Below are 25314 nucleotides of genomic sequence, written 5' to 3'. Positions count from 1 at the left end.
TTTCCTTTAAACTTTTATTGAAATCATATGTTATTTTAGCTTGCTGGTTTTGGAAATCAAAAGAGGTGTGTAGTGATGGTAGTTACCTTTCCACAGGCTGAAACAGAGTCTCTGCAGTTTCTATGGACATTCAGGAAACAATCTACAGACAAAAGAAGATGAAATTCCAGTTAATTTTATCAGTTAACTGATAATAAACAAAATTACCACATCTCTGGATTCAGTGTCCAGATGGCTGTCAAACTGCCCTGCTCCTCACGATAGATGTTGACTTTGAGGAAGAAAACTGATTTCGTGCCTTCTGCGAAACAACACGTCAAGGCAGCATGTGCAATGAGATTTACACAAACCCTAAACAGTTCAACCATCACAGACATAAAACAACAACAGTACTGACAGTATAGTACTTACTGGAGCACTGCAGCAGCTCCTTCCCAGAAACAGACTTATCGCAGGCCACACAGAAAGCGGGACCAGACGGAGACACAGGAACAAACTGGTGTCCATTAGCAGCTCCTGACTTCTCCTTTCCCTCCTTCACCTCTTTCGCTTTCACCTGGAACACGAGTCATAAATATTGCAATTCAGCTGGCATTTACTGCAGTTGATGCCAAAATATAATGTAAACCGGCAAAGAAGAAACAACATGACTGTGAGCGGCAGGCAGAAAGAGGTGTACAGCGGTCATGTGCTCGCTGAAGCACACCTGTTAAAGTGGAGTTAGATGAGATAAAGGGGCCTCTGAGCGAGCTTTTCTGTTTACTTTGTTAAGGTCCATGGAGATGGCTGCTGTTGTGGTGTTTTATCCTCAGGGGGGCATTAGGGGGATTCCTCTGTGTATGTGTGTGATAGTGCAATGTTTGTTTTCTGATCAAACTTTACAAGGAAGTCTCAGAGTGTGTGTTTGTTTTTTGACTGTTCGTGTGCATCGTGTCTGTACATACAGCACATGAAAACATGTTCTCTAACACAGGCACATGTGTTTATAAGACTGAGAGTATACTATGGAATGTGTTTTGGTCTTGCACGCTATGTGGAGGGGGTCTACGCATTATGTAAGAGGATATTTCCACTGTGTCCCGTTGCTAAGACCTGAAGAGAGGGAATTTTCTCCCTCACCAAATAAAGACACCGTGCACTGACAAAGGCTCCCCTGCTAAGGAATTCTGACCTGGCCTGTCTCAGAGGTGTTAAACCTTTTACTGTGCTGTTTTGGCAGAACTTATTTTAATAAGTTCAACTATAGGGATTTCTCAGCCGTGTTTTAACCCTTTATAGGGCACTCATTGAAATACTTAGAAATTAAAAATTTCAACCCTAGACCATTACTGGTGGTCATTACAAGACTTTTTTTTCTTTTGTGAGTTTTTCAAAAAAAAATGTTAATGTTATGGTGAAAATCAAGGTCAATTAAGTTACCATATATGGTTTCTTGCCGGTCTGTCATGTAGCCTGATTGTTGCTGATTGGCTTGGAGAAATCTCGTAGTTCTACTTGCCTCATGGTGAGGCAAGGGGCGGCATTTTGAACTCCCACTTAAGTTACCAAATACGGTCCCTTGCCCGATAAAGGGTTAAACACATGTCAGTGAAATCTTTGCCAGCAGGAATCGTATTTTTCACAGTACTGCCTCACCTTGGTCTTGTTGCGAGTGCTGGACATCCTGCTCTTGAGGAAGCTGAAGGTCCGGCTGACTTTGTACTTCTCTGACTCAACCTTGGATGGGATTATGTATTTATCCCACTCCTCATCCTCGATCCTGTTTCAGTGTGAACACTTCAGTCAGTGGCCATCACACAACTTTTCTCATTAGTTTGGCCGGTGGAGGACTGCAGCATTCAAGCCCAACATGCACACTCTTTATATAACTAATCATTAATCCAATGCTTTTAATATACTAAGAAGAGTTGAATAAACAGGTACATTGGTGTCATGCTGGAATGAAAGAATGTCCAGACAGTCTTCCAGGACCCCTGGTCTACAGACTATTACTCTTAACAACATGCTTGGCATGCTTGGAAGTCACTATGGACTCTAGTGGATACTATTTATAGCATGACCTTGGCAAGATGCAATTAATGTGTCAACTATTGACAGCAGCCTATGCTAGTTGTATTAGAGATTCTAGGTGAAAGGCAACAAACAAACAGAAAGTAAAGAAGAGACACATGCAATATCACATCAAACCTATACTGTGACCAGACATAAAAAGTGTTAATATAATCTACTTCCGAGGATCCATATATGACCAAATACAGCTGGAAAAAACATATGTGTTTAATGGATGAGCTGGGGAATGGTTTTTATGACGGGGTTAGAATGGGTTAAGCCACACATGCATGGCTGTGAGGCCATTTTAGTGAAAACATACTCTTTGAGGAACTCTGTGAGGGTGAGATGTTGGAGTGATGCGCTGCTCTCCTCCTCTGCTGACTGGGCCCGCTTACGGAAACCCAAAACCCTGCATGGATATAACACACCTCAGACCAGGTTGCTGTGTTTTGGCTCATCAGGAGACTCAAAATGTTAATATTGTGGCATCTGAGATTAGAATGTACAAACTATTTCTGGGCCTAATAAAGTGCATATGGAAAAGGAAGATGGCTACAGGTTTTACTTGTGGATAGTCAGCTACATACTGTTTTAGTAAACCATACAAAAACAGTAGCCAGTGCTTAAGGCAGGGGCAACATCCTTATTTTGTTAATACTGGATGGATACTGATGTTGTGAGGGATAAAAGTCTGATCAGGCTGGTGTTGAAAATGTAGTCATATAAATATGATCCACTGTAACACTGTTACACTGTTAGCAATGCATGGTTATTAGCAAACTAAATGTATTAGTGCATGATAAATTTATGAGATGATATGCACAATAAAATGAATATGGATTATGGTATTTATGAAATGAAAAACAAAATAAGGAACATTTGTCACACAGAAGGATTGTGAAGCAAATGTCAAGTCATTACAATTGTTAAAATGTACATCCAAAATACATACTCCAATACGGACTAACATATTCAGCATCACTGATGTGGTCTTGAAATTAGCTAGATGTTTCGGAGGTCTGGAGTCCAGGAAAGCCCAGAGTTTGGCTGTTTACTCTGGGTTATTTTGAGGTTGCAATCAGAGCATATTCTGGCCCCCGGCCTTGCAACGGGAAGTATGTCACATCCTGCACACTCAGACCCCAACCACAGATTTAACACTGGAGATGCACATACAAACACACACATGCAGGCCCATCGAAGCCAATCTCTAACTACTGGTAAACACTGATGCCTGAAAAGGGAGGAACATGTGTGATTGAGTTGCTCTTGAGTTCATGAAATGACAAACTGAGTTTTACCTCTTTTCTCTGGGAGTCTCAGTAAGGCTGAATGCTCTCTGCTCTGTAAGGTAGAGTAACAAGGTCAAGGCAAAATAGTAAGCCAGAAATACATGTCGGTAAAACTGAAGACATTATTAAAGATTCTGAGTGAGACAGCCGAGGGCATTAAAAGCCATCATCCCCAATCAGAATTGAGTTAGAAGCGAATACAAGAATCCCTGAAACAGTCTGGATCCCACAAACCACCACAGAGAAAGAACAAACACAGCACAAGAGTTTTGAAAAACCATATGAGGCTAAAGGCAGAAAATCAAAAGAGGGAAACAAAATATGTACCCAAATGGAAGCAAAACAGAGGCCATAGAGTAGAAACAATTCCTTCTTCAGATGGTCTGTAAGAATTATGTAGAGTGCATTTTTTCCAAAGCCTCTTAATATGCAGATTCAGACTTGTCATTCATATACATGAGTGGAGTTAAGAAGACTATTGTTTTATTACCAAGACAAAAAAATGTCTTAACATTGAGCTTTGGAAAAAAGTCTGCTCTCCATCTCCCCATAATAATGACTATGTTCTTCTCTGAGACAGTGGTTTGTGCATTGCACTTTATGACTGCTGCAGTCACCACCAAAAACAAAATCTTACCACAGATATAGGGCTGCACTATTTAGGCCACAATGAGAACCATCATTGTGTGATCAAAATATGTAGGCAAATCATTTTACAGCAAAATATGCAGAGAAATGATTTGATTTTCAAACAAGACTGATTCAATAATTGTAGTCCAATTATCCATCTAGTATAAATATACATTTAAATTAAACTGGGTAATTTTAGTTTAAATATACCAGATGTGCCTTGTAATTGCGCAGCTCTTGATAATCACCTGTTTATCCCAGTTCACCAGAAAGAGCAAAAGACAAACTGAAATTTATGCACCCTCCAACCAGCAGTGTCTAAGTGTTCTTGTACTTACTAACTTGGTTGAGACGAGAGAGGGATTTAGAGAGAGATAAAGCTTGCAGTAGAGAACGACTGCTGCTGCCGAATGCACCATCTACACAGAACAAAGCATGGCCTTAATGCTGTACTCATAAACCCACAAGAAGTGGAGCTGTATCAAAGCAGAGCTGACACTAAACACACATATACTTTATACAGGCCCAGTTGATTTATGACACCTGTCTGGTTTTCCCCCTGTTAGACATGTGGCACATGTGTCCATTCAGCTGGTTCCTGGGAACAGAAAGGTCACAGGGCAAAAGGGTCAAAGTTCACTTACCTTCTGCCAGGTCAGTGATGGTCGCGTCTCGGTTTAGCAGCGGCCGTGACGGCTTCGCTTTGGGGGAGGAGTAGGAGTAGGAGCGCAGGCGAACCTCTGCTTCTTCTGGGTTCTGGGTGAGAAAGGAGAGCAGAAGGAACAAATCAGAAAGAGCAGAGAGCAGATTCACAGGTTTGACCCTGTGGACGGGAAAAGTGGGGAGCTGCAGAGTGCTGCTGGGCTGAAACATCCACTCCATATATCGGTTCTTTCCATCTGGGTTTATCAACAAGAGCTTGTGGTGTTTTAATGTGCTTGTGATGAATTTTTACAATAAAACCTGCTGCTAAAATGTTTCACTTGATAGTAGAATGGTGTATGGTGTAAAAATGGTGTATGCCTCTGAAGCAGGTTAATGAGACAGAAGTAATCAATTAATTAATTCTCTGGAAGGCAGGAGGGCAACAAAGTCACAAAGACAATTTAAATGTATTGTTTGGAATTGAAAGAACCAGAAGGAGACGTCCCATGTGGCCTTTCTCAGGCCAGAGAATATGTTGCTAGATATCTAGTCTGTGATAATACGTACATACGTAATACGTAGTGAGTGTGTACCTTGGTGGACTTGTGCGTGCTGTCAGAGTGTGTGCGGTTAAAGTCTGGTGACGTGTCAAAAGAGTCCCTCTCCTCTCCTGAGCTGGACCGCGGGATGATCTGCTGCTTTGAAGACGAGCTGGGATAGGAATGTCCCAGTATGTCCTCTTCTCCACTGTCACACTCAAGACTAGGACTATTTGCACAAATATACACAGAAACACAGACGCAAAAACACACAAAATTCAGTGAATGGCTGTTACTCCTTCAGTATACACGAGTCCATTAAACTGGGAGCAAGCAAGAAGACCTTGCTGACTGCCAAAAACCATCACACATTACAGCTGTAGACATCTTAAAAAGCAGCCCAGTCTTATATGATCATGATGCCTCCAACTGGTCCTCAAGTGGGGAGATTTAGATCCTAAACTAAAACACACTACAAAATAACATGCTGACTCTGTATCAACAATTACTTCCACCGATTTGTACAGATAAGTGCAGCTGATCTTGATCTTTAAATCAGATCATCATGGTCAAATCCAGGCATCTGTCAGACTTTGAACTGGCCTCAGTGCTCACAGAGGAGATCCTGACACCATGAGGAAACTGGAAGGAATGTTCAGCAACTTCAGCACACAAACAGCTCAATTGTGTCTGTGCTTCCTGTCACTTTCCGCACCTTCGTAGACTACAATCACTGCGCAACATGTCAAAGAATGCTTTGGCCGAAATTCCAAACAGATGACTTGGTTGTCTTAGTGTGAGTCAGTCACAGCAATGTTTTTGATCCTTGTCACCAAGAAGTTTCAAAATTGGTGCACATAAGAAAAAAAAAAAAATCAAGGAATCAAGGTGGCCGTCTTCTTTAACTTCAACGCACAAAATATTGCCTCAGTTGTGAGGCAGTCACATTAAAAGTTCTTCACATAAATATAACAGTTTGAACACATTGAATGGCTTTGATTTTTTTTATCTAGTAAATAAGAACAGTAGTGTCTTACCTCAGGCCCCGACTCTCCTCCGTCAAGCTGCATCCTCTGCGATTCAAAGCAGGAGAAACTGGCAGGCACGGCTGGGTCTGACGCCTCTGCGCTCCTTCGAACAAACGGAAGGGGGAGGCCAGCGGGGAGGAAGGAAAAGACAGAGAGGTAGCAAAGGGAGAGGGGGGAGAGACGCGAGGGGATGGCCTGTGATTCTCCAGGCTGGGGCCGTGATTTCCTCTCTCTCCATTATGGGGTGAGGATGGGTGCCGGTTCTGGGAGCAGTTTGCTGAGTCAGGGGGTGTCATGAAGAAGGAGTCCCAGCATGGGCTGCCAGCATGGGGCCCAGGGCTCACCTCGTCCTCCCCTGGAGAGCGGTATTTAATGTCAGCATCATCCACCTGGAACAGAAAAGTGAGAGAGCAAAGGCAATGAGAAGGAACCATCCCATAGGCTGATTTGTACATCATATGTACCAAGTGTATCAAGTTAAGTCTGTTTTTAACTGTTATAAACTATAAAACTGATTTACATTGTATATTTTCACTTACACTACATAGAAATTGGTACTCATTTCAGTCAGACTCACCTGATCCACCAGCATGGTGTTGGCGTACACTCGGTCTTTGCCGTGTATCATCGCTGACAGTCTGGCAGCTGCAGCCAGAGTCGGGGACGAGGCCTGGCCCTCCCTTATGGACTGGCTTTTCTCTGCAGAAAGGGAGGGAGCCACAGAGAGAGAGAGAGAGAGGGGATTTTTCAATATTACATTTGGTTTCCACAGCAACACCAAATAACTTCTCACAAACACGGGAAGTGACATAGACATCCTGGGCAGTTGCATGTCATTGTTCAGGACCAAGAGTCTCTGTATGAGTGTGTGTGTGTGTGTGTGTGTGTGTGTGTGTGTGTGTGTGTGTGTGTGTGTGTGTGTGTGTGTGAGTGTGTGTGTGTGTCTGTCTGAATAGCTCTTTGCACACACGTGTGAACGGGCGTGCATGGAGTTGTGAGTGGGCATCTGTAGGCATGTTTCTTCCCCACCCTGCCTTCAATACAGCAGGCGAGTGGAAATAACTCCCGGTGAGCACACAGTAGCATTGAGAGGAACCCTCTCAGCACAGTAGAGTTACTGTGAGCAGTAGCCTGGTTTTCATGTTAAACAGGGGAAAACACTCCTGCTCTCAAAACACACACAGCTCCCTCTGGGATGTTGCTCTGTACAAAACACTGCTTCTCCACAACACAATTTCTTGGAAAGTATTTCAGGTTAGAGAACAACCTACAGATATGCACAAACACAGAGAGGGTGAATGTTCCTACTCACTACAACAAATCTCTGATGAGACATTTATGCGACAAAGTTTGGTATTATTTGAGGTTATTCGCACAATGTGATGGAATATAACTCAACAAAATAAACAGTCTGCGAAGGTGAGATGGGTAAAACACACACTTATATACTTAGATTACAACTTACTAACAAGTAAATGTCAATTTAAATATAAAGCATGAAAGCATGAAACATTAAAATGAACACAAAATTCCCACAAAGTAGCAAAAAGCATTTTGTATATCTCCAACTAGAACACTCTGTGGTGCAAACACTACATACTGCATGCCCATGTACTTTATACAGGTATAGATACATATGATATACGCAATAAGTCAAACCGAATGTTTGTGATGCACTTTCCTGAATAAAATACATAGTTGAATTGAATGTGAGCTGTAAACTAGTGAGAATATCTACTAAAAAAACTGCCATTTAAATTGCCATTATGTGGTGTGATTAAAAGCTCCAGAACTGCAACTAAATGGGCTTTGGTAAAAAAAAAATTTTTTATATTTCCATGACAACTGGGCAAGCTCCATTTGCCAATAAAGATCATGTGACATATTCAAAAGCCCCAAAACAGGCACTAAGTGGACCTTGAGGTGAGACTCTTTTGATAACTGCTGTTTTCAAGGTCTAGAAATAACTCAAAGGCTTGGGGTATTCAAACCTATATGAAGTTCCAGATTACAGAAGTTTCCACTGGATGTTACACTGCTTGAGTTTTCTGTCCAACTTTGTCCAATCTCTGCACCACACTCACTGTGTGGCCTGTTGCATCTGCAGTCTGTAGAGTTATTTGTGAAAAGCTGCTTTTGAATTCTGTCAAAATCATTTCAACCACACATAAACCAGCAATTCGGTTAACTGATGTTTTTACCCATAACCTCTTACAGATACTGGTCTACCATCTGTGGAGAAATGTGTCTCTGTCTCTTCAATGCTGAATTTCTCACTGTATGATTGTCCAGAAGTCCAGAAAGAAGCCCTTGCCCTTCAATTCTGAGCATCACCATCTTTAAAAGCTCACCACTGAACTTTTAAGCATCTGAAATTTTTTAGGCTGTCTAACTCCCATCACACCTGGCCAGCAATGAGCAAGACTAAGTAAACTACATCACAAAACTACAAGGGACTTGCCCTGCAGCTACTCATAACTCTACCAACTCCCACTCAGGACTCCAGTGAAGCTTCTAACCAAGCATGCAGAACTAGATGTGGTACAATTCAGCAGCCCACAGGTATGACAGCATTATGCACGTGAAGTGCAGCAATGAAAAGGAGATTTCACTATCTGCAAAGCATTCACTGGGAAAAAAGAACTTCCAACCACATTAGCAACTGGTAGTAATGGTGCTCGTCACACTAACCAGAAGAGGCAGTCTCATTAGCTCAGTTATATTGTTATGCTCCTAATGACAGTCTCATCTTACGCTGGCCAAGCCATGCCTGCAACAATGCCCCTTGTGCAAAGACACAGCCACTTTGGCACTGATGTTACTACCTAAACTATTTAAGCAGATATTAAGCCTGGGATTAGCAGCCCTCTTTAAAAACAAATCCATAGTTTATCCATAGTTTCCAATCTGTAAGTACCACAGAGTAGGAGAAATGAAGCCCAGCATTTGTAGCATTGAATAAATCAGACCAACAATTGGCTGTGCTTCCTGTAGGCGGTGAATCCAATAAATCTGAGAGGCAGCAGGGGGACATTGATGAGGACACCAGATGAGCCCTGTTCCATCCGCATCAAATGTAAAGACACAGACTCAAGTTGAACTACCGCAGGATATACAGAATCCACTCAACATCAATCCTATCCAAAGTTCTTAAGTATTTCCAAAACTCCGTTATGTCTCTCAAACCTTACAGGTCAAAGTACATTTATTACAGTCTGAATTGACCAGAGAACAGCAAAATATAAACATTACAACCTGTTCTTCTGTCGTTAAAAACTTCTGGATCCTCTTAGTTCCACATGAAAACATTATACTGTACATAAACGTGAATACAGATATATAAAACCTGCACAGAGTCATGTTAGACCCTCTACTATGTATGGTAGGATTAGTTTTAGTCCAACATAAAATCCAGAGAGGGCTCAGATCCTGGATGTGGGTCAAACCACTGTTTGAAAGCAGATTTTGTTTCATATAAGCCCACTTAGGGAACTTGACGGACAGCACTAATAGTTAAGGCTCTGGGCCAGGTCCAAAGCCACAGCTGGCTGCCACGGGCCCGATCATTCACACACCTATGACCCATAAACACTGCCGCAGTGAACATTACTGTCAGTCGCTGCGATCTGTGTTTAACATTAGTTAACCGGGAGAATAACAGAGGAGCAGGGAGTTCATATTACTAGCAAGTTAGAGCCGCACAAAATCAATCTTTCTGCCGGAGAGGCTGTCTTTATCGCTGAGACAGAGAGTCCTGTCTGCAGGTTGCCATTTCAAAGAAGGTTTTAAGGAATGCAGAGCAGTGTGTGGGGCTATTTGTATAGTATTTTGCTCAGTGAAGGTATATTTGGAGTGATGTGATATTCAGAGCATGTCCCTGAGCGAGAGCCAACCCTATACAGTAGCAGAGCCCAGAGCAGCAGCAGAGGGAAAAAGAGAGAGGTCGAGGTTTGCTGAGACCCAGACAAAGACAGCAGTCACTGCCAGGTTTCAAGACCAGGGCAGTTAAACACAGAGGGTGACCCTTCAACCCATGCACACCCCTGGGAGAGAGAGAGAGAGAGAGAGAGGGGCAGAGGAAAGCACGATGGAGAGGGGGGAGGCAGGGCTGTCATAAGGGCTCTTTCTCCAAGGTTCGCTCTCTTTGGAAGCTGCTGGTGTGCTGAAAATGGCACAGAATCATAATTGTTAATTGTGTAAATAGATCGGCTTGTTTATCATGAGTATGAAGGGATCATTTGTCCATGCTGTGCCGTCTTTTATGACGTAAGTCGCTTTTTAAGCACCACTCTAAACAACGGTCACTTTGGAGAGAGCTGGGAGAAATTAGGAGCAGAGTAAAATAATAAGCCAAGTCTAAAAGAATCACTACAGAGGGTGTTATTTCCTCATAAAAGGGGAGAGGTAATTATTTGACTTCAATGCTCATGGAGGGCCGTTTAAATCATTAAAACAATTGTCTACCAAAATCCACAAACCCACTCTGAGTTATGACACATGTGGTCAAACATAACAGTCCAAGCATCACATTGTGTGTTCCCTTTGTGTTTACATTTCAGTGCGTCACCCGGCCCGGGAGATCCAGGGAGAGGTAAACCCAGAGTGAACAGCGATCAGTCTTCAGAGTGAAGAAATAAACTTGTGGCTCCGCACACCTGAAATCACATTTCACTCTGCAGGTGCATTGTGAGACCGAAACTGTTTTACTTTAGATTTTGACTTCTGAAAATTTCTAAGTCCACTTGGAGAATATATGGTCCTTTTAAAAAGTTTATATAGTGCCGCTGTTTCTGCTCTGCAGCTGAACAACACAGACGGGCAGTGTGTATAAAATCTGCTGATGTCAATCACAATTAAGAAGCAATAACAGGGGTAATCTTGCAGAGGTTTATATTGAAAGATGAGGAAAAGACCACTGGAGTCGAGCCATGACACAGACATGGCAGTAACTTGATCTTCCTCTGTGTCTCTCTGTCTCTGTTTTTCACTCTCTCTCTCTCTCTCTCTCTCTCTCTCTCTTCCCAGCAAGCACACACAGTCACTGCCACACAAGCAATGAACTGTTTGACCATCCTGGTTTAATTTTGCACTATTTTAAGCATTCACTTCGGCTCCCCCATGACTAATGATGAAGCAACAAAGTTGCATGCCAAGTTTAAGCACCAGCATTGGCTTAAGTTTGGTTCAGTTTCTCATAAAATCGACAATAAACTGTGACACTGAACACTTCAGCTCCGATGACGCTTCAGGGAAACAAAGGCTGATGATGATTATCAACTGCAGGTTCCTGAACAGAGGTACATAAGAACAAATAATATGCGTACGGCCTCCCTTTTGCACTTCATGGATCTCTCAGTCATGTGAGGCCAAGACACCTCAGTGGGGTTCATTCGTGCAAGCAGCAGAGTGGCCTGAAGATGTCGAAAGCCTCAAACCACTCAATCAGCCTTGAGTGGACATCTGACATTCCCCAACATACTGTCAGATATCTGGTTACATCACAGACAAACATGCAGTTATCTCACTCTGATTGACTCGCTGCTGCAGAGGAGGCCTGTGAATAAGAGTGTGTAATGGGAACAGTCTAATTTTAACTGAATTGTTCCACAGTGAACGGCCTGCCAGGGGGGCAGTTTGTGGTAAAGTCTTCCATTTGTCATCTGTAACATGATGCAACTATAAGAGAACAGATGTAACCGATAAAGAAAAACTATTGGACAACAAGTTAATCTGCCTCTTTCTGACATTAATCCACATGCATAAAATGTCTGTCAAACACAGCTGCAATTAACAGAACAGTAACACTTTGTCCACTCTATAACTCTATTTCAAGGATATCAAACTGTGAAATCAATAGTGACCTTGTCAACCTTAATGGCTGGCCCTACAACCAAGAAATACCTGTGACAAGATGGAAACACAATTCTTCTATCGATGAATAAATTAAGATTCCCACATCTTTCAGTTACAGTACCACTCGCTGTTACCTTTTTTGCCCGTCTTCCTGCGCATCCTCATCTTAGGAAAAGAGGGCCAGGAGTAATTGAATGGAGAGTCAGAGTCAGAATCCATGATTTGCAGTCTTCAAGAAAATCTTCATCCAAACAGCTCAAAGTGTTTGATAAATAAAAAAGCAGCACCTCAGTTTACATCCATTTCCCAATGACTGAACAGACTGCAGACTAGCTGCCGCGTTCGCTCTCCTTTTTCCAGAGCTCCACTGTAGACACTCTGACACTTCATGAGTGAGCCAGCATGTTCCCCTCTGTCTCCCCCAACCACCCCTCCCCCTAAAATCCACCCCTTCCCCCTCCACAACTCTGCACCAACTGTCCAACAGAGCCGGGACCGAACCCTGGCTTCTGCCTTTGCTCCTTTTCTTGGGTTTCCTCTCTATCCACCACTTTTTTCCTGCCTTTCTAACTGCTTTTCTCAAATCTGTGCCAACCTTTGGGTCTCTCAGTCTTTGTCTGTCCCCCTCAGTCACTACCTATACCACACACAGTATGGAGAGAGAGAGAGGGAGAGAGATCAACACATGCTGACAGGAGCAGGGGGAGGAGTATATTGACGACCGGAAAGAGCGACTGAAGGAGGGAGAGCAACAGAAAGAGACTAAGTCAAATATAGGAGTGACTTCAGAACCTAAAGCGAAGACAAACATGAGGGCAGACAGCATAGCAGAGGTGAGTCTCAGACACGGAGAGAAATCATTAACTCTGTGAGTTCATGATTGTCTCACAGATATGCCAGGCCGCAGAGCTGCACACTCCACACTCTCAAAGATACACAGCATTCACCCCAAGTACATCTGATGCCATGAGAGTCCTTCTGGATCACTCCATTCTCTCAGTCTCTTTCTCTATATTTTAGCATGTCAAAGCCAAGCTGAGGGGGAAAGGGGTTTGGAGCGAGGGGGGGCAGACTGCCAGGTCAGCAGCCTCACCATGGAGACAGCAGTGAGAGCCGCTGCTGTTTTCTCCTTCCGTTTTTTTCCCCCCCTTTTTCTCCTCTTGCCAACTTGTAGGAGTACAGTGCTCCATTTGCAGCACGGATACAAGTACGTTTGGCTAGTGGTGGTAAAAGTGAGAGAATGGGATGGTGAAGGGGGTTTAAGAGACAAATCAGACAATGGCACTCTGGAAAGGGGCCCAACATGAGTTTATAAATGCACATAAATGAAGGAATGTGATAAAAACAACGAGAGAAAAGAGGGCATGAGAAGGGTTTTGTAGGTAGGATATTCACAGAGGGAAACAGGGGTACAGTGAGACTATAGAAAGTAGTGTCTGTATGTGTGTGCGTGGGGAGGGGTGACAGAGGGTTTTGGCACTGTACTAGTGAACATTAATGCTGCCTTTGTGGGGTCTGTGTGAGGTTTAATCCTTTTTTCCGTTCTCCAATTAGATCCCTCAGCCGGGGTCGGAGACTCTTGTTTGCGTTCCTGGCATTGCACTCATCGTCTGTTGTCCCCCTGCCAAACTATCCATATCATAAATCGCTTTCTCTTGCTCTCCCCCCCCCCAGTAGCCACACACACACCATTCTCACACTCCACCACTCTCCTCTCCCTGGGGATCTCAACAAACTGCTGGAAAACTGCATTCAGCAAAGCCCTGGCAACCTCCATTCACAGCCCAACACCCCTTTTTTTTTCCCCCCACTTCTCCAAACCCCTTGCCCCCTTCAAAGCGCTCTACCCCACTGCATTCTGCCTCTCAAACACACAAGTGCACACAAACACTGACAACACACACACACACACATCGATGTCCTTCCTTTCTTCAGATACAGAGAGCAGAGATCCTCGGGATGAAGTGGCCTTTGCTGTTTGTTCACTAAACTCACATTAAAATGCTGACCTGGGAGGATGGGACCTGGGGGGCATGGGTGCATAAGTCTGTCTGTTTGTGTGTGTATGTAGGTATTTGGGGGCAAGTGTGTGTTTTGGGTGGGGTATTTGATTTTTGGGGGCATGAAGAGGGCAGCGGTGGGGGAAAGTGGAGGGAGGCAAAAGGATGGAAGATAACAGAGACAAACGTGTCTTTCTTTCTTAAAAAGTTTGAACTAGTATACTTGCATTGTAAAACTTGTGCCACCTGCTGTGGCAATACCGTATTTCATTATGGTCGTGCCGGTGAAGTTACAGTAATTTGAATTGGAGAGAGGAAAGAGCTGACATCAAGAAGACAGGGGGAACATGACAGCTATGCTCTAAATTCCTCATCCCTTGCTGAGGGTCTGGCTACAGAAGTTCTGTCTGTCTACTTGATGACGCATTAGCTCAAGTCAAGCAGCCATATCGCATGTGATAAAAACAGACTGGAATCCCACTATATGCTTCACTTCTTTTAAAAAAAACAAAAACCTGCCCATCACTTGTAATGCCCGACAGCTCAGGAATGTCTAATGAGGAACTGAAATTCCTCAAGAGTCAAATAAGCATTGTAATCCCAGAAGAATGACATGTATAAAACCTGAGTCATTTTCAGTCTGAGCCATTTTTTTTAATTCTAATATGGCAGTGAGGGAAACTTTAGAGAAAACAGGATTCCAGTGACCAATACTATTCGCCTGAACCACAAAAAGCGTTTGAAAGGATCAATCGAGTTCACAGGCAGGCAGTCTTCAAAGACTACTCAGAAAATGTGAAAGTCCTCAACCAGCCAACAAACACACATTCACAAATACACATACGGAGTATAAAATGGCTAAAACTTATAGCATGGAAAACAACACCAGCCACAGGAAGTTAAGACTGCAGATGTCCAGTGCCAAGTGTTATAAAGTCTAAAGCCTCAGCTTGTAACCACAGCATTCTTACACTGAAGCATCAGTCTGCTCTGCAGCAATACAAGCCAATTATTAACCCGCTGGATGTTCCCACTCTCAAATCCTTCCCTTCCTGTCCAGAAGCAGATCAGAGCGAAGACACCTTCAGCCACCTAGTTGGGATTCATTTCTCTTCCGCTGTCACATCTGGCAGGAATAGGCTGACTAATGGGATGACTACTGGAGTGTTCTCTGCATGCCGCATTAAAAAGATTCCTCCTCAGTGCCACAATCACTGTAAACACAGAGTGACGAGGCTCCAAAAACTCCAAAGACAGGGGAGGGAGACAAGCGAGGGGGCTGAAATGTGATCCTATAGTCTGTGGGGATGGTAGACAACCATAATCATGGATTAGAGTTGAGGTCTAAGTTCTGTTCAGGAAAGGAAACGTTTCCTGCAGTTGGACTCACTTAATGATTAGAAGCTACTTGGATAACTTCCTATGAATATAACACCACCTAAAACAACAGTGATCAACTTCAGTCTGCATGATCTGCAGCTGTGGCACTGCAAGCTCTAAAATTAAAACCACATCTACAAACAGCCTTCCGAGAAAGCAGCTTTGCTTCGAAGGAAGTTTTAAAAAGACTTAAAAACTTTACCAGAGTCGGACCGTGATGGATCATCCTCTTCGTCCTCCTCATTCAGGCAAAACATCAGCGGCTCGTCATAGTCCTGAATGAAGACATGGGGAACCTTTCACCAAATAGCGCACACACTTCCACTGTGAAACTTTCCCATCAGTCTACAAGCGTGCCGTAAAAAACTAAGTACAATAACACAAGTGTTTAGCAAGTGCCTCGGTGTGTAACAGAGAGATTAATTAGCTAACCATCTGCATCACATAAAACAGGCCCTGTTTCGATGACCAGTCATGTGCATGCACCACACCTCTCAGAGCTTGAAATCCACACTTGACCGTTCACAAAGTCAGCTATTCAGTGGCATGAGCAAGGTGCCAAATCCAACACCTTAACAATAAGAGTAAAACAATGTGGAGCATTGACAGGCGGTCAGTCCTTGTTCCAACTATGACCGCAGTTAGCCACTGGCTGATGCAGATGTTCTTCCAGATTCAATGGTGCTTTGAGAGATTCAAAATTTGTGATGGAATATTAAGGATTTTTTAACTAACCTGTTGAATAGATAAAATCACTAAACATTTAGGAAGGACAGGTGGGCTGCTTAAACACAAGTTTGAGGGGAATTTACAGTATCAGTAAAAAATATATATCTTCATCATCTTCGTCATATTTTAGTCTATGGCACTCTGTGTGTGTGATTTATTATGAGAGAATCAACACTGTCCTTGCATCAAATACTCACATTTTCTTCTACAGCAGAGTTTCCTCCATTGATATCAGAATACAGTGCTGAAAGAAGAGAAATCGTACTCAGACGCAGCCATTAAACTTCAAAAGAGGCGCTCGAGTAAGCACAGATGTGTGTCAGTTTTTAATGATGTATATAGCACAGTCTTATTTTCTTTTCATAACCTGGGGAGATCTTTACTGTGTGGCCTTGATCTCCTTTCTTTTCAAGAAACTACCATGTGCATCCCAGATCAAAGGCCACGGTGTATGTCTGCTAACCGAAAAAAAAAGCAGCGACACATAAAAATTAGTGTTTGGGTGGTTTGATATGAGACCTTCGTTCATCTAAAAACAGAAAAGGCAAGACACGTAGGAGACAGATAAAGGATTTACAGATTGGGAGAGAAAGCCAGAGACAGAAAAATATATGAGAGGAGGAGTAACAATAAGGCAAATACTGAGAAAGGAGACAATTTAAAAGTACAGGAAATCACTAAACAACTACGTTACTTTGGCAAAGGTCTTCCTGATCCTCAGCTTGATACCATAAAACACATTCACTCAAGTCAGACACAGTGATGCCAGCTGGCTCTGATGTTGCTCCACAGCAAGATGGAGCGAGCAGGAGAGACAGAGACAGAGGGTAAAGGAAACAATCTCATGAAAGAGACTGTGACCTCCCAAATTTCATCCTGGTAACTGACTAGATTTTTTTATTTACATTTTTGGCACTTGTCTTAACATATATATGAAAATATATGAAACATGAAAATATACTGACACATACATATAAAAACATGATGATACAATTTAGAATTATTTCACTATTGTGTGTTTTGAAATTGTCTGAAAAATGTAAAAAAAAAAATGTCAAAGGATATGTGTCAAAACCAAAAGATACTAAATTTGCAAAGAGATAAAGCAGAAAAGCATCAAACATACATTTGAGGAGCTAGAAACAGTAAATATTAACTAAATATTAATATTAACTTAACTGACTGAGCAATTTGTCAGCTATTTACATTGTTGTTGTTGATTAATTTCCTCTCAAACTAATTGATGAATCACATATTTACATTAGAATAGTTTTAGCACACCTTATAAACACACTACATAAATGCAGTGATTCCTATATTTCAGATTAAAATGCTGTGTGGCTGCTGTGTGGTTTGGTTGCTTATGGACATAGAACTTTCTTTTCCTGTGCTGTTAATCAAATTCATTTATTCAATTCTGATTCCTCCACAAGAGTTTCTCAGATTCATCTTCAATTTGCCCTTCCAAAGCTTTTTTAACAGCCTTGCAATATTCCAGCACCCCACAGGGGGGCAGTCAATGTCTATTAATGTTGTAGGCTGATTCAAGCAACAATACCTACATGATCTAACCTCATAAGCCTCTAGAACTAAAAATGGCAGACCATTTCAACATAAAAGAAAAGAGTTAAGACCGGATGGTTTAATCTAACCAGGCCTCTCAAATCCCACAAAGGAGACAGATCAGGGAGGGTATGATACCGTTCTCCGTAGGATCATCCACCAGCTCCTCCTTCCCTAAGATGGTCTCCACACATTCCCTCCTTAGCGCTTTGATCTGTGGGAGGAAAGGTCATGTTTAAGTAAGCACATGCAGTAAACTGAAATATGTAAACCAGAGATGGACTGAGTTTGACTCCAAGATTACTTATCTTTATTTTATGTGCTTTATCTTGATGGTAATTTCAGGTACTTTGTTACCCCAAAACCCCCAAGAACGGCCATATTATTAATTTTGTCATCAGAAATTTCAGGCTTATTTGTATATTCTTTGCACCAGACGACACTGATAACCCAGACTCACCTCTCTGAGGAAGTCCTCATCTCTGAGCCGCTCTCTGAGAAGCAGGATGTCAGCGTGCCGGCTCTCCTCGGAGCTCCACCTCAGGTTTTGTCGGACGGTCAGAGTCAGGTTCCCCATATCATGATAGAACCTCAGCAAGCGGGACCGGTCTGCCCACACCTGGGACAGGCCTGCTGGAGGTGTGGCCAGAGGGTTGGGTGGGCTATAGCACAACAAGTTGTTTAGTTTAGTCTCAAATCGCAAAAAACAGAGTTAATCATTTCTGAGAATAAAGCTTTTGTCATTAAAATGTAGATAGAAAGACTTTCCTTCATCACATCAGAGTATACTGTCTCTTCGCCAAGTAAACAAAACTATACAGGTGCTGTGCTAAAGATTTATGGATCCAGATTGAACAGAAAACATTTGAAAGGTAACACTAACAGGTGTTTAGCATTTTATCTTCTCATGAAATGTATGTCAAGCAGTACATTTACAGTACCTTAGAAATCTAAAGAATGCAAATTATGTGGGATAATAACTGGGTGGTATGGTGGTGGGTGTGGATTTGAACCTGCAGGCAGGCTGTGGCCTTTCTGTGTGGAGTCTGCATGCCCTGTGATTGACTGGGTACCTGTCCGGGGTGTAACCTTCTAAAAGGAATAGCTGCGTATAGCTAATGGATAGATGAGGTAAGAACTAGTGTAAAACTGGGTTGTTTTACGCTTGAAGGAAAGCTTTCCCATACTGTGTGCCGTGTGGGAAAGCTTTGCACCAAACGAATAATGTTACAGCAAAACAGTGATTCGTTTGTTAGTGTCTGAAGAGCCATGGGAGAGCTGGTGATCTTACTGTGTGAGCAGTTCCAGGAGCTCGCCGTTGCCTGCTGTCTGTGCCAGCTGCAGCGGTGTGACTCCCTCTTCGTTTGGCAGATTGACCGTCATCAAACCTCCAGGCTGACAAAGCAGCAGCTCTGCCAGCCGATACAGACCCCATCGCACAGCCAGGTGGAGGGGAGACTCCCTGAGACTGTGCTCTGAGGACATGAAAAGAAAGGTAATGATATTTTAAAAAAAACTGTCTCGCCAGATATAAAATTATGCAGTGAGCTCCAAGGTAACTGCTGAATGGAAGAGGGAAACAGATTAACAGCAAGCTGAGAAAAAAAAAAAAGACAGTGGCAGAATGTGAGTAAAATAGGAGGAAACGAGAATGTCAAGAATCTCGTCTAGATAACCACATTGCCATGATAATTAACCTAAATGTCAGTGATTGATTCATTCTCTGGCACAGTACTGGATCCCTCTGCTCCACTGACCCACTTTAAGACAATAAAAGCTTTTAACAAAGTGGTGACAGCTTCTTATTTCTTTGCCTGCCACTCAACACTCACACAACAGGATCTGTATCCAGGTGACTGGTCTGCATCAAATCAGCACCAGTCAAGTAACTGGTAAGTTTACAAATGTACTGTTCTAATTTTAAAAATGCAGGAAACTTTACCATAATTTACTCTGAACATTTCATTACACTTAAAGTATGATATTCCAAAAGGAAAAGTACACAGAAAATTAGCACATTTTAAGCTGGACAACAAGCTGTAACAAGCTCTCCTGTCTGCTAATGCAGTTTTTTTGCATTTTGTATGTCATCCTCATTTTTGTGACTTTCACACTTTTCTTGAACGTTGCAAAATTCATGAAAGACTTGCCACCAATTCAGACTTTGACTACAATAGGTAGTTATAAAGGCAACTGCAGAAGTGAGTCACATTAACTTGAATAACAATAAGCAGCATGTGACAGCTTTTATAAAGACCTGACAGTCACTGTTTTCATAACTGAGTTTTCAAGGCAACCTACGGAGGCCAGACAGATGCTGTTTGAGTTAGTTGCGCATCACTAACACTGCAGAAATATGGCAAGAGGAGAAGAGTCAAAAAACAAAAATCAAATTTAGTATAGCATCAAGTAGAACTGTCGAACACAATCAATACCTTGATAAGTGATAAAAGCCCTTTTTACCCACATACTGTGCAGCGATGTATGCTTCAAAACCAGAGCGAGAAATACTTTGATTTACTTGAATTAGACTTATTGTGTTTTCTATAGAAATTGAGGTAACTTTATAGCTAATAAACAGACATGAGCTGGCAGATTTACTTTACAGATCTAAAAGGCTCCACTTCAGCTCTTAAAAATTCCCCTTTTTCCATTTATGCCAGAATTTTCTACATCCAAACCCCAGCAGGGTGCGGGGGCTTGTTGAGCTATGAAGCCAAATTTCACAAATAACACTTTTGCCATCTGTATGTCAAAATTTTAGAGCTTTCAGTGCTGCACTCAGTCCAGAGAGAACACAATTCTTCCAAGTTCCTATAAAGTCTCTTGATTTTGTGACAGATTAAGGATTTATTAAGTTTTTCCTATGACCTTTAAAAACACAGAATACACTATAAACACATGGTAACCATCTAAGGAAAGTCAGGGACAGAAAATTCAGTTGCACACACAGCATCGGCAAAGGAGTGATGTCATAAGCCGTGTTATCAAATTAACTGCAGACATTTAGAGGGAGACGCTGCAATGAAACAGACTGCCATAACTATATTAACGCTAAATCTAGTTTGTTATTTATGTAGGTGGCCCTACACAAACACTCAGATCGTACACACAGATGGTGGAATCTAGTAAACATGGTCAGCACACACACAAACACACACGTATATATACACACGCACACATAAACACACTTGCCCTCAGATTTATGGAGCTCTGCTTAGGGCTACTTCCAGATGGAAAGGCTCTATTAACAACATTACGTGCTGCTTAATTGGCTTTGATGAATTCAACAGGAGCAAACATGTGAGCATGTTCACTTCCGATTTCAGCCCAGTGAGCATGGAAAATGGGAATGATGATGAGGAAGAAGCCCAACGGAGTGGGAGCAGAGTTGAAGAGTTCACCTTCCTTGGATAAGACAGGCTCCAAGTTTCCAGCACAACGCTGAGAGATGAAGTTATGAGGAAACCTGTTGACTGTATCTCTGCTCACGAATTCAAGGTTTTTAACATGTACGTGATAAAATATAGCAAATCTAGTAAATGAAATATATTAAAACGTGTCCGCGCAGGAATGCCCTTTCAGCAAGATAAGATAATCCCGCTCTCACCATCTCCACTGTGGCTCCCCAGTACATTCCAGTTTTGGGGGATATCGAGGTTGGCCATGGCGAGGGCCACGCGACGATCCATAGCCCAGCGGGAGCTCTCCTGGCCCAGGTTGAAGAGGCTGCTCAGCTCCTTGTGATCCGTGGAGCTCAAACAATGTCCGTGGATTACCAGGTGCTCTGCCAGGTCCTGAGAACAAAGCAGTCATGAATCAGATACAATCTGTGATCTGGGATGTTTGGAGAATGTTATGACTTGAGGTGAGCGACTCACTTTACACTAATAACATAACAGTGAAGTACTCTCATCCTTTTAGCAAACACTATTGTGTTTAACCTAATATTTGGCGCATTGCTTCGGTAAGATGGACATTTTTTACACAGTATGAAGAGTCTGCAAAAGTGTAGAAAAATATGCTGCTTCTGGTAATTTTTACCACAGGAATGCACAAACTTGCAATGTATAGGATCGTATGCGTGTATCTTCCCCACCTGAGCATCATCTTGGACGTACTCCAATGAAGCTCCGCCCACCCAGGTGAGGGGTGTGGTTTCAGAGCACAGGTAGGCCTGGACAGAGACCACCTCAGCCAGGTTATGTCCTAAAGCGGGATAAAACACAACAAAGCCAGACTTTACTCCAGACAGATGTTAACTTTTATATGAAAAAACACTGATGGCCACCTGGGTGTAATGTGAAATAATCAGCATGATACACGTTTGTCATAGCAAGCTAACAATACAAACCCACCAGAATGGTTCATTAATGACAAAAGGCCTTAAAAATCAAAATGCCTTTAGCCCAGAGAGCCAGCCTGCTTTTTTTGCTTTTATAAATAGAGATGGAGAACTCGTTTTAATAGTCCAGCTATTGTAGAGAGTGGACAAGCTTGCAGGACTGCCTGCTGTCTGTGTCAACCTAAACAGAGGCTCAGTAATGTTGACATATTGTTTCTGGAGTCCTTTCCCCCCCTGAGAGGAAGCTGATAAGACTCTGTGCTCTTCCAGGCCTCTAGTCACAGACTGTGCATGTGTGAAGATTCGATTAGTGGTATTCCGTTCCCGAGTATATTACAGACAGTTGTGGACAACCTGGAATTGTCAGGATGTTTAACGCCTGAACGTGGTTTTCCAAATTAATTCTCTCTTTTCATGTAAAATGTAGAAAATCATGCTAAAAGACACAAAAGCATACATGTATTAACAAGGCAATACAGTACACCTCATAGAGACATACATAGCACATACCAGGCACTACAAAGCAGAGCATGACATCACTTTGAGCCCTGGTGACATGGACCAGTGTGGATCCTTCCAAAACAATGTAGACCTCCACATCCTCTGGCATGGAATCTAAACCCTCCAGCAATGCAAATACCTTCGCCTGGCCCTGAAATAAAGAAAAGTGAGAGGTTGAGAGGCAAAATAATGAAGACGCTAGAGAGCAAACAATATCTCTACTTGTAAAGATACTCATTTTAGGTAAGACTCTATCCTGATGTCGTGTTCTGCATTTCTGTAAAGCACACCAAATCCCTTGACGGCATTCCTCTTGAGGATACAATAAAATATCCCCCCTCAATAAAAACAGGAATGTCATAGTGTCTACTACAAAGACCTGCCCTGATCCCAACAGGGCAGAGCCCTTTAGACTTCTGATCTGAGGCAGAAGAAGATGAAATAGGGCAGAGCAGTCACACTGATGTGCACACTTTAAAAACAAAACTTGGTGCAGGTCAGATGTGGGTGTGACAACATGTCGTATATCAGCCTCACTAGACTGTAAATCATTGCTCAAGAGGTCAAGGTTGGGCTGTTAAAATCCTAAGTCGCTGATTTATCTAGGGCTGGGTATCGTTTGAGTTTACCTGATACAAGAGCCGACACAGAACCTGAGATACCAGTATGACAGTGATTTTTATTAAAGGAAAGAGTTCAACACAGGCTCAAATGAACCAATACAAGAACTCCATCTGGACAGAGTTGTCTAAAACCAACACAACTTTGATTTCAATCTGGAACCGTCCAAACAGAGAATGAGCGAAAAGGTTACCGAATCTAATCAGACATTCAATCCCTGCTTTTGGTATTGACTTTTTCAATACTCTGGACAATACAGATACATTTCAATACTTAACAAAAAAACATTTCCCACCACAGACATATCATGCAACTAACGCAGAGATCCAGAAAGCTGTTAAAAATCACAGAACTTGGGGAAAATAGAATTAGCACGTAGGTATATTTGTGGGATATTAGTTTAACAAAGCACTATATAGCACACCTAGCTTAGAGGCAACAATTTAAATACAACAAAAACACAGTTTCAGTTCGGGATAGACTGGCACTTCTTTGTCAAGTTAATTATTAGTTGGTTACACAGGCACTGTTAGAATTGGATCTTTGAAGAAAGTCAACCTTAAAATATTCATTTTATTTGTTTTATTTATGCATCTAAGAAGGGACAATGCACATTAATTGTAATATACGTAAACATTAAGTGAATGCACCAGATTTAGCCATACAGGCTAATTTTCTACTGCAGTCCCTGACATGGTATACAAAAGTAGCTGTCTGGCCACAGCAGGACAAGTTGTAAATACAACACTTTCATTTTCTCACCTTATAAAGTTGATTAGAAAACATCATAGAAAACAGGTGTCTATTTTCGTGTCATTTCTGGGCACATGCCACTGTTTGGTTGGTAACTTATTTACTGTCGATTAATGGCAGCGTCTGTACATCTATGATGGCCAATCTTTTGTAATTTAAATATTAAAACTAAACATTCACTTTTAGTTTTAATCCATCAAAATAAAAAAACAACTTACAGGGCCACTAGCCTACTTTTTAGAGATCCCACTTTCCACCAACATCCACCAGTTGCAGGGGAAGAAATCTATTGTAGAAGATATCAATGTGTCCACCTACAGTGGCCTCAGTGACAGACAGCAATGCAACATACTGTGTGGGTTATTCTGGGAAACGTATCAACCAAGTGACTGACTGAGGAGCAGAGGAGAGCAGGAGTAGAAGAGACATGTTGAAGGAAAGAAGGTATACTAAAAATGCTAAGTATAATGCTTATCTTGAAATGCAATGAACAGATTAGTGCTGAATGGTATACAAATGTAAGAGGGTGGGTTTTTTTAAGTAGTCTCTCTTTTTCTCATGAGAGTCTGTCTATTACCCTTGCATCACCTCAACAGCTGACCTGATTTCTCACGCTATAAAAACCGAGTTCTTTACTCTTTACTTTCTTCTCACAGATAGAGACACTGTGAGTAATCCTGCCTCCATGTTTCTCCGTCTCACCTAATCCCACCTTCAGGTTCACTCATCCATTTCTTTATCCCTACGCAGCTGTTCTTTGACAGAGAGAACATCAGCTTTACCACAGAGTCCATACCGTCTACACAGCCTCTCCTGTGCCCTCATTATGACTCTTCACTTCGGTGTGACTGACCAGATGTTGACCACTAATGATTCTGTGGCCTCTCTGTGAAAAAGTAGCCATAACAGTGGGGACTGCCAGAGGCAAAAGATGAATGGTTAGGAACAGACTATAAACAGTTGATGCCGCATTAAGTGATATGATGTGCACCTGTCTAGCAATGTGCTATTGCTTACTTTGTCCTCCACCTTGGAACAGATGCCCACAAATTCTTGTGAGAATATATGCACACGTACACGGAGGATAAAGCCCACCGACTTGGGTGATATCCTGACTTTCCCCTCTAGCGAGGTTGACATTTTTAGTTTTTAGTGAAATGTTTCTACAACTATTAAATGGATTGTGATGCATCTTGGGAAAGATGTGCGAGGAGAGCACAGGATGAATCCTTATGATTTTATTGATCTTCTGCCTGTTCATCTAGCGCCACCAGCAGGTCAAAGTTTGAAATGTTCAAGTAAATGTCGCATTTTAATAACATGATCACATGTTAATAACATTTTGTGCAGACATTCATGGTTCCCAGAAGACGTATGCTTGTG

At 42.2% G+C, this 25314-nt stretch overlaps 1 protein-coding gene across 3 annotated transcripts in view; it reads right to left on the bottom strand.

The window, feature by feature from the left end:
- LOC139203521 (rho guanine nucleotide exchange factor 28-like) overlaps positions 1–25314 on the bottom strand; it is a 38693-nt gene that overhangs the window by 11033 nt on the left and 2346 nt on the right. For 2 of the 3 annotated variants that reach the window (XM_070833312.1, XM_070833313.1), the window contains exons 3-19: positions 22567–22708; positions 21811–21920; positions 21322–21508; positions 19003–19186; positions 18172–18373; positions 17850–17925; positions 16346–16392; positions 15622–15694; positions 6764–6885; positions 6196–6575; positions 5213–5387; positions 4619–4730; positions 4313–4393; positions 3354–3396; positions 1636–1759; positions 412–556; positions 87–142 (exon numbers count right to left, since the gene is read on the bottom strand). In XM_070833312.1, coding sequence (XP_070689413.1) covers positions 87–142; positions 412–556; positions 1636–1759; positions 3354–3396; positions 4313–4393; positions 4619–4730; positions 5213–5387; positions 6196–6575; positions 6764–6885; positions 15622–15694; positions 16346–16392; positions 17850–17925; positions 18172–18373; positions 19003–19186; positions 21322–21508; positions 21811–21920; positions 22567–22708 — 2259 coding nt within the window. The remainder of the gene's footprint in view (positions 1–86; positions 143–411; positions 557–1635; positions 1760–3353; positions 3397–4312; positions 4394–4618; positions 4731–5212; positions 5388–6195; positions 6576–6763; positions 6886–15621; positions 15695–16345; positions 16393–17849; positions 17926–18171; positions 18374–19002; positions 19187–21321; positions 21509–21810; positions 21921–22566; positions 22709–25314) is intronic. The other variant, XM_070833314.1, reaches the window with a different exon arrangement.

The sequence above is a fragment of the Pempheris klunzingeri genome, chromosome 7 (assembly GCF_042242105.1).
Source record: "Pempheris klunzingeri isolate RE-2024b chromosome 7, fPemKlu1.hap1, whole genome shotgun sequence".
Taxonomy (NCBI): Eukaryota; Metazoa; Chordata; class Actinopteri; order Acropomatiformes; family Pempheridae; genus Pempheris; species Pempheris klunzingeri.
This window is presented reverse-complemented; position numbering and strand designations above follow the sequence as displayed.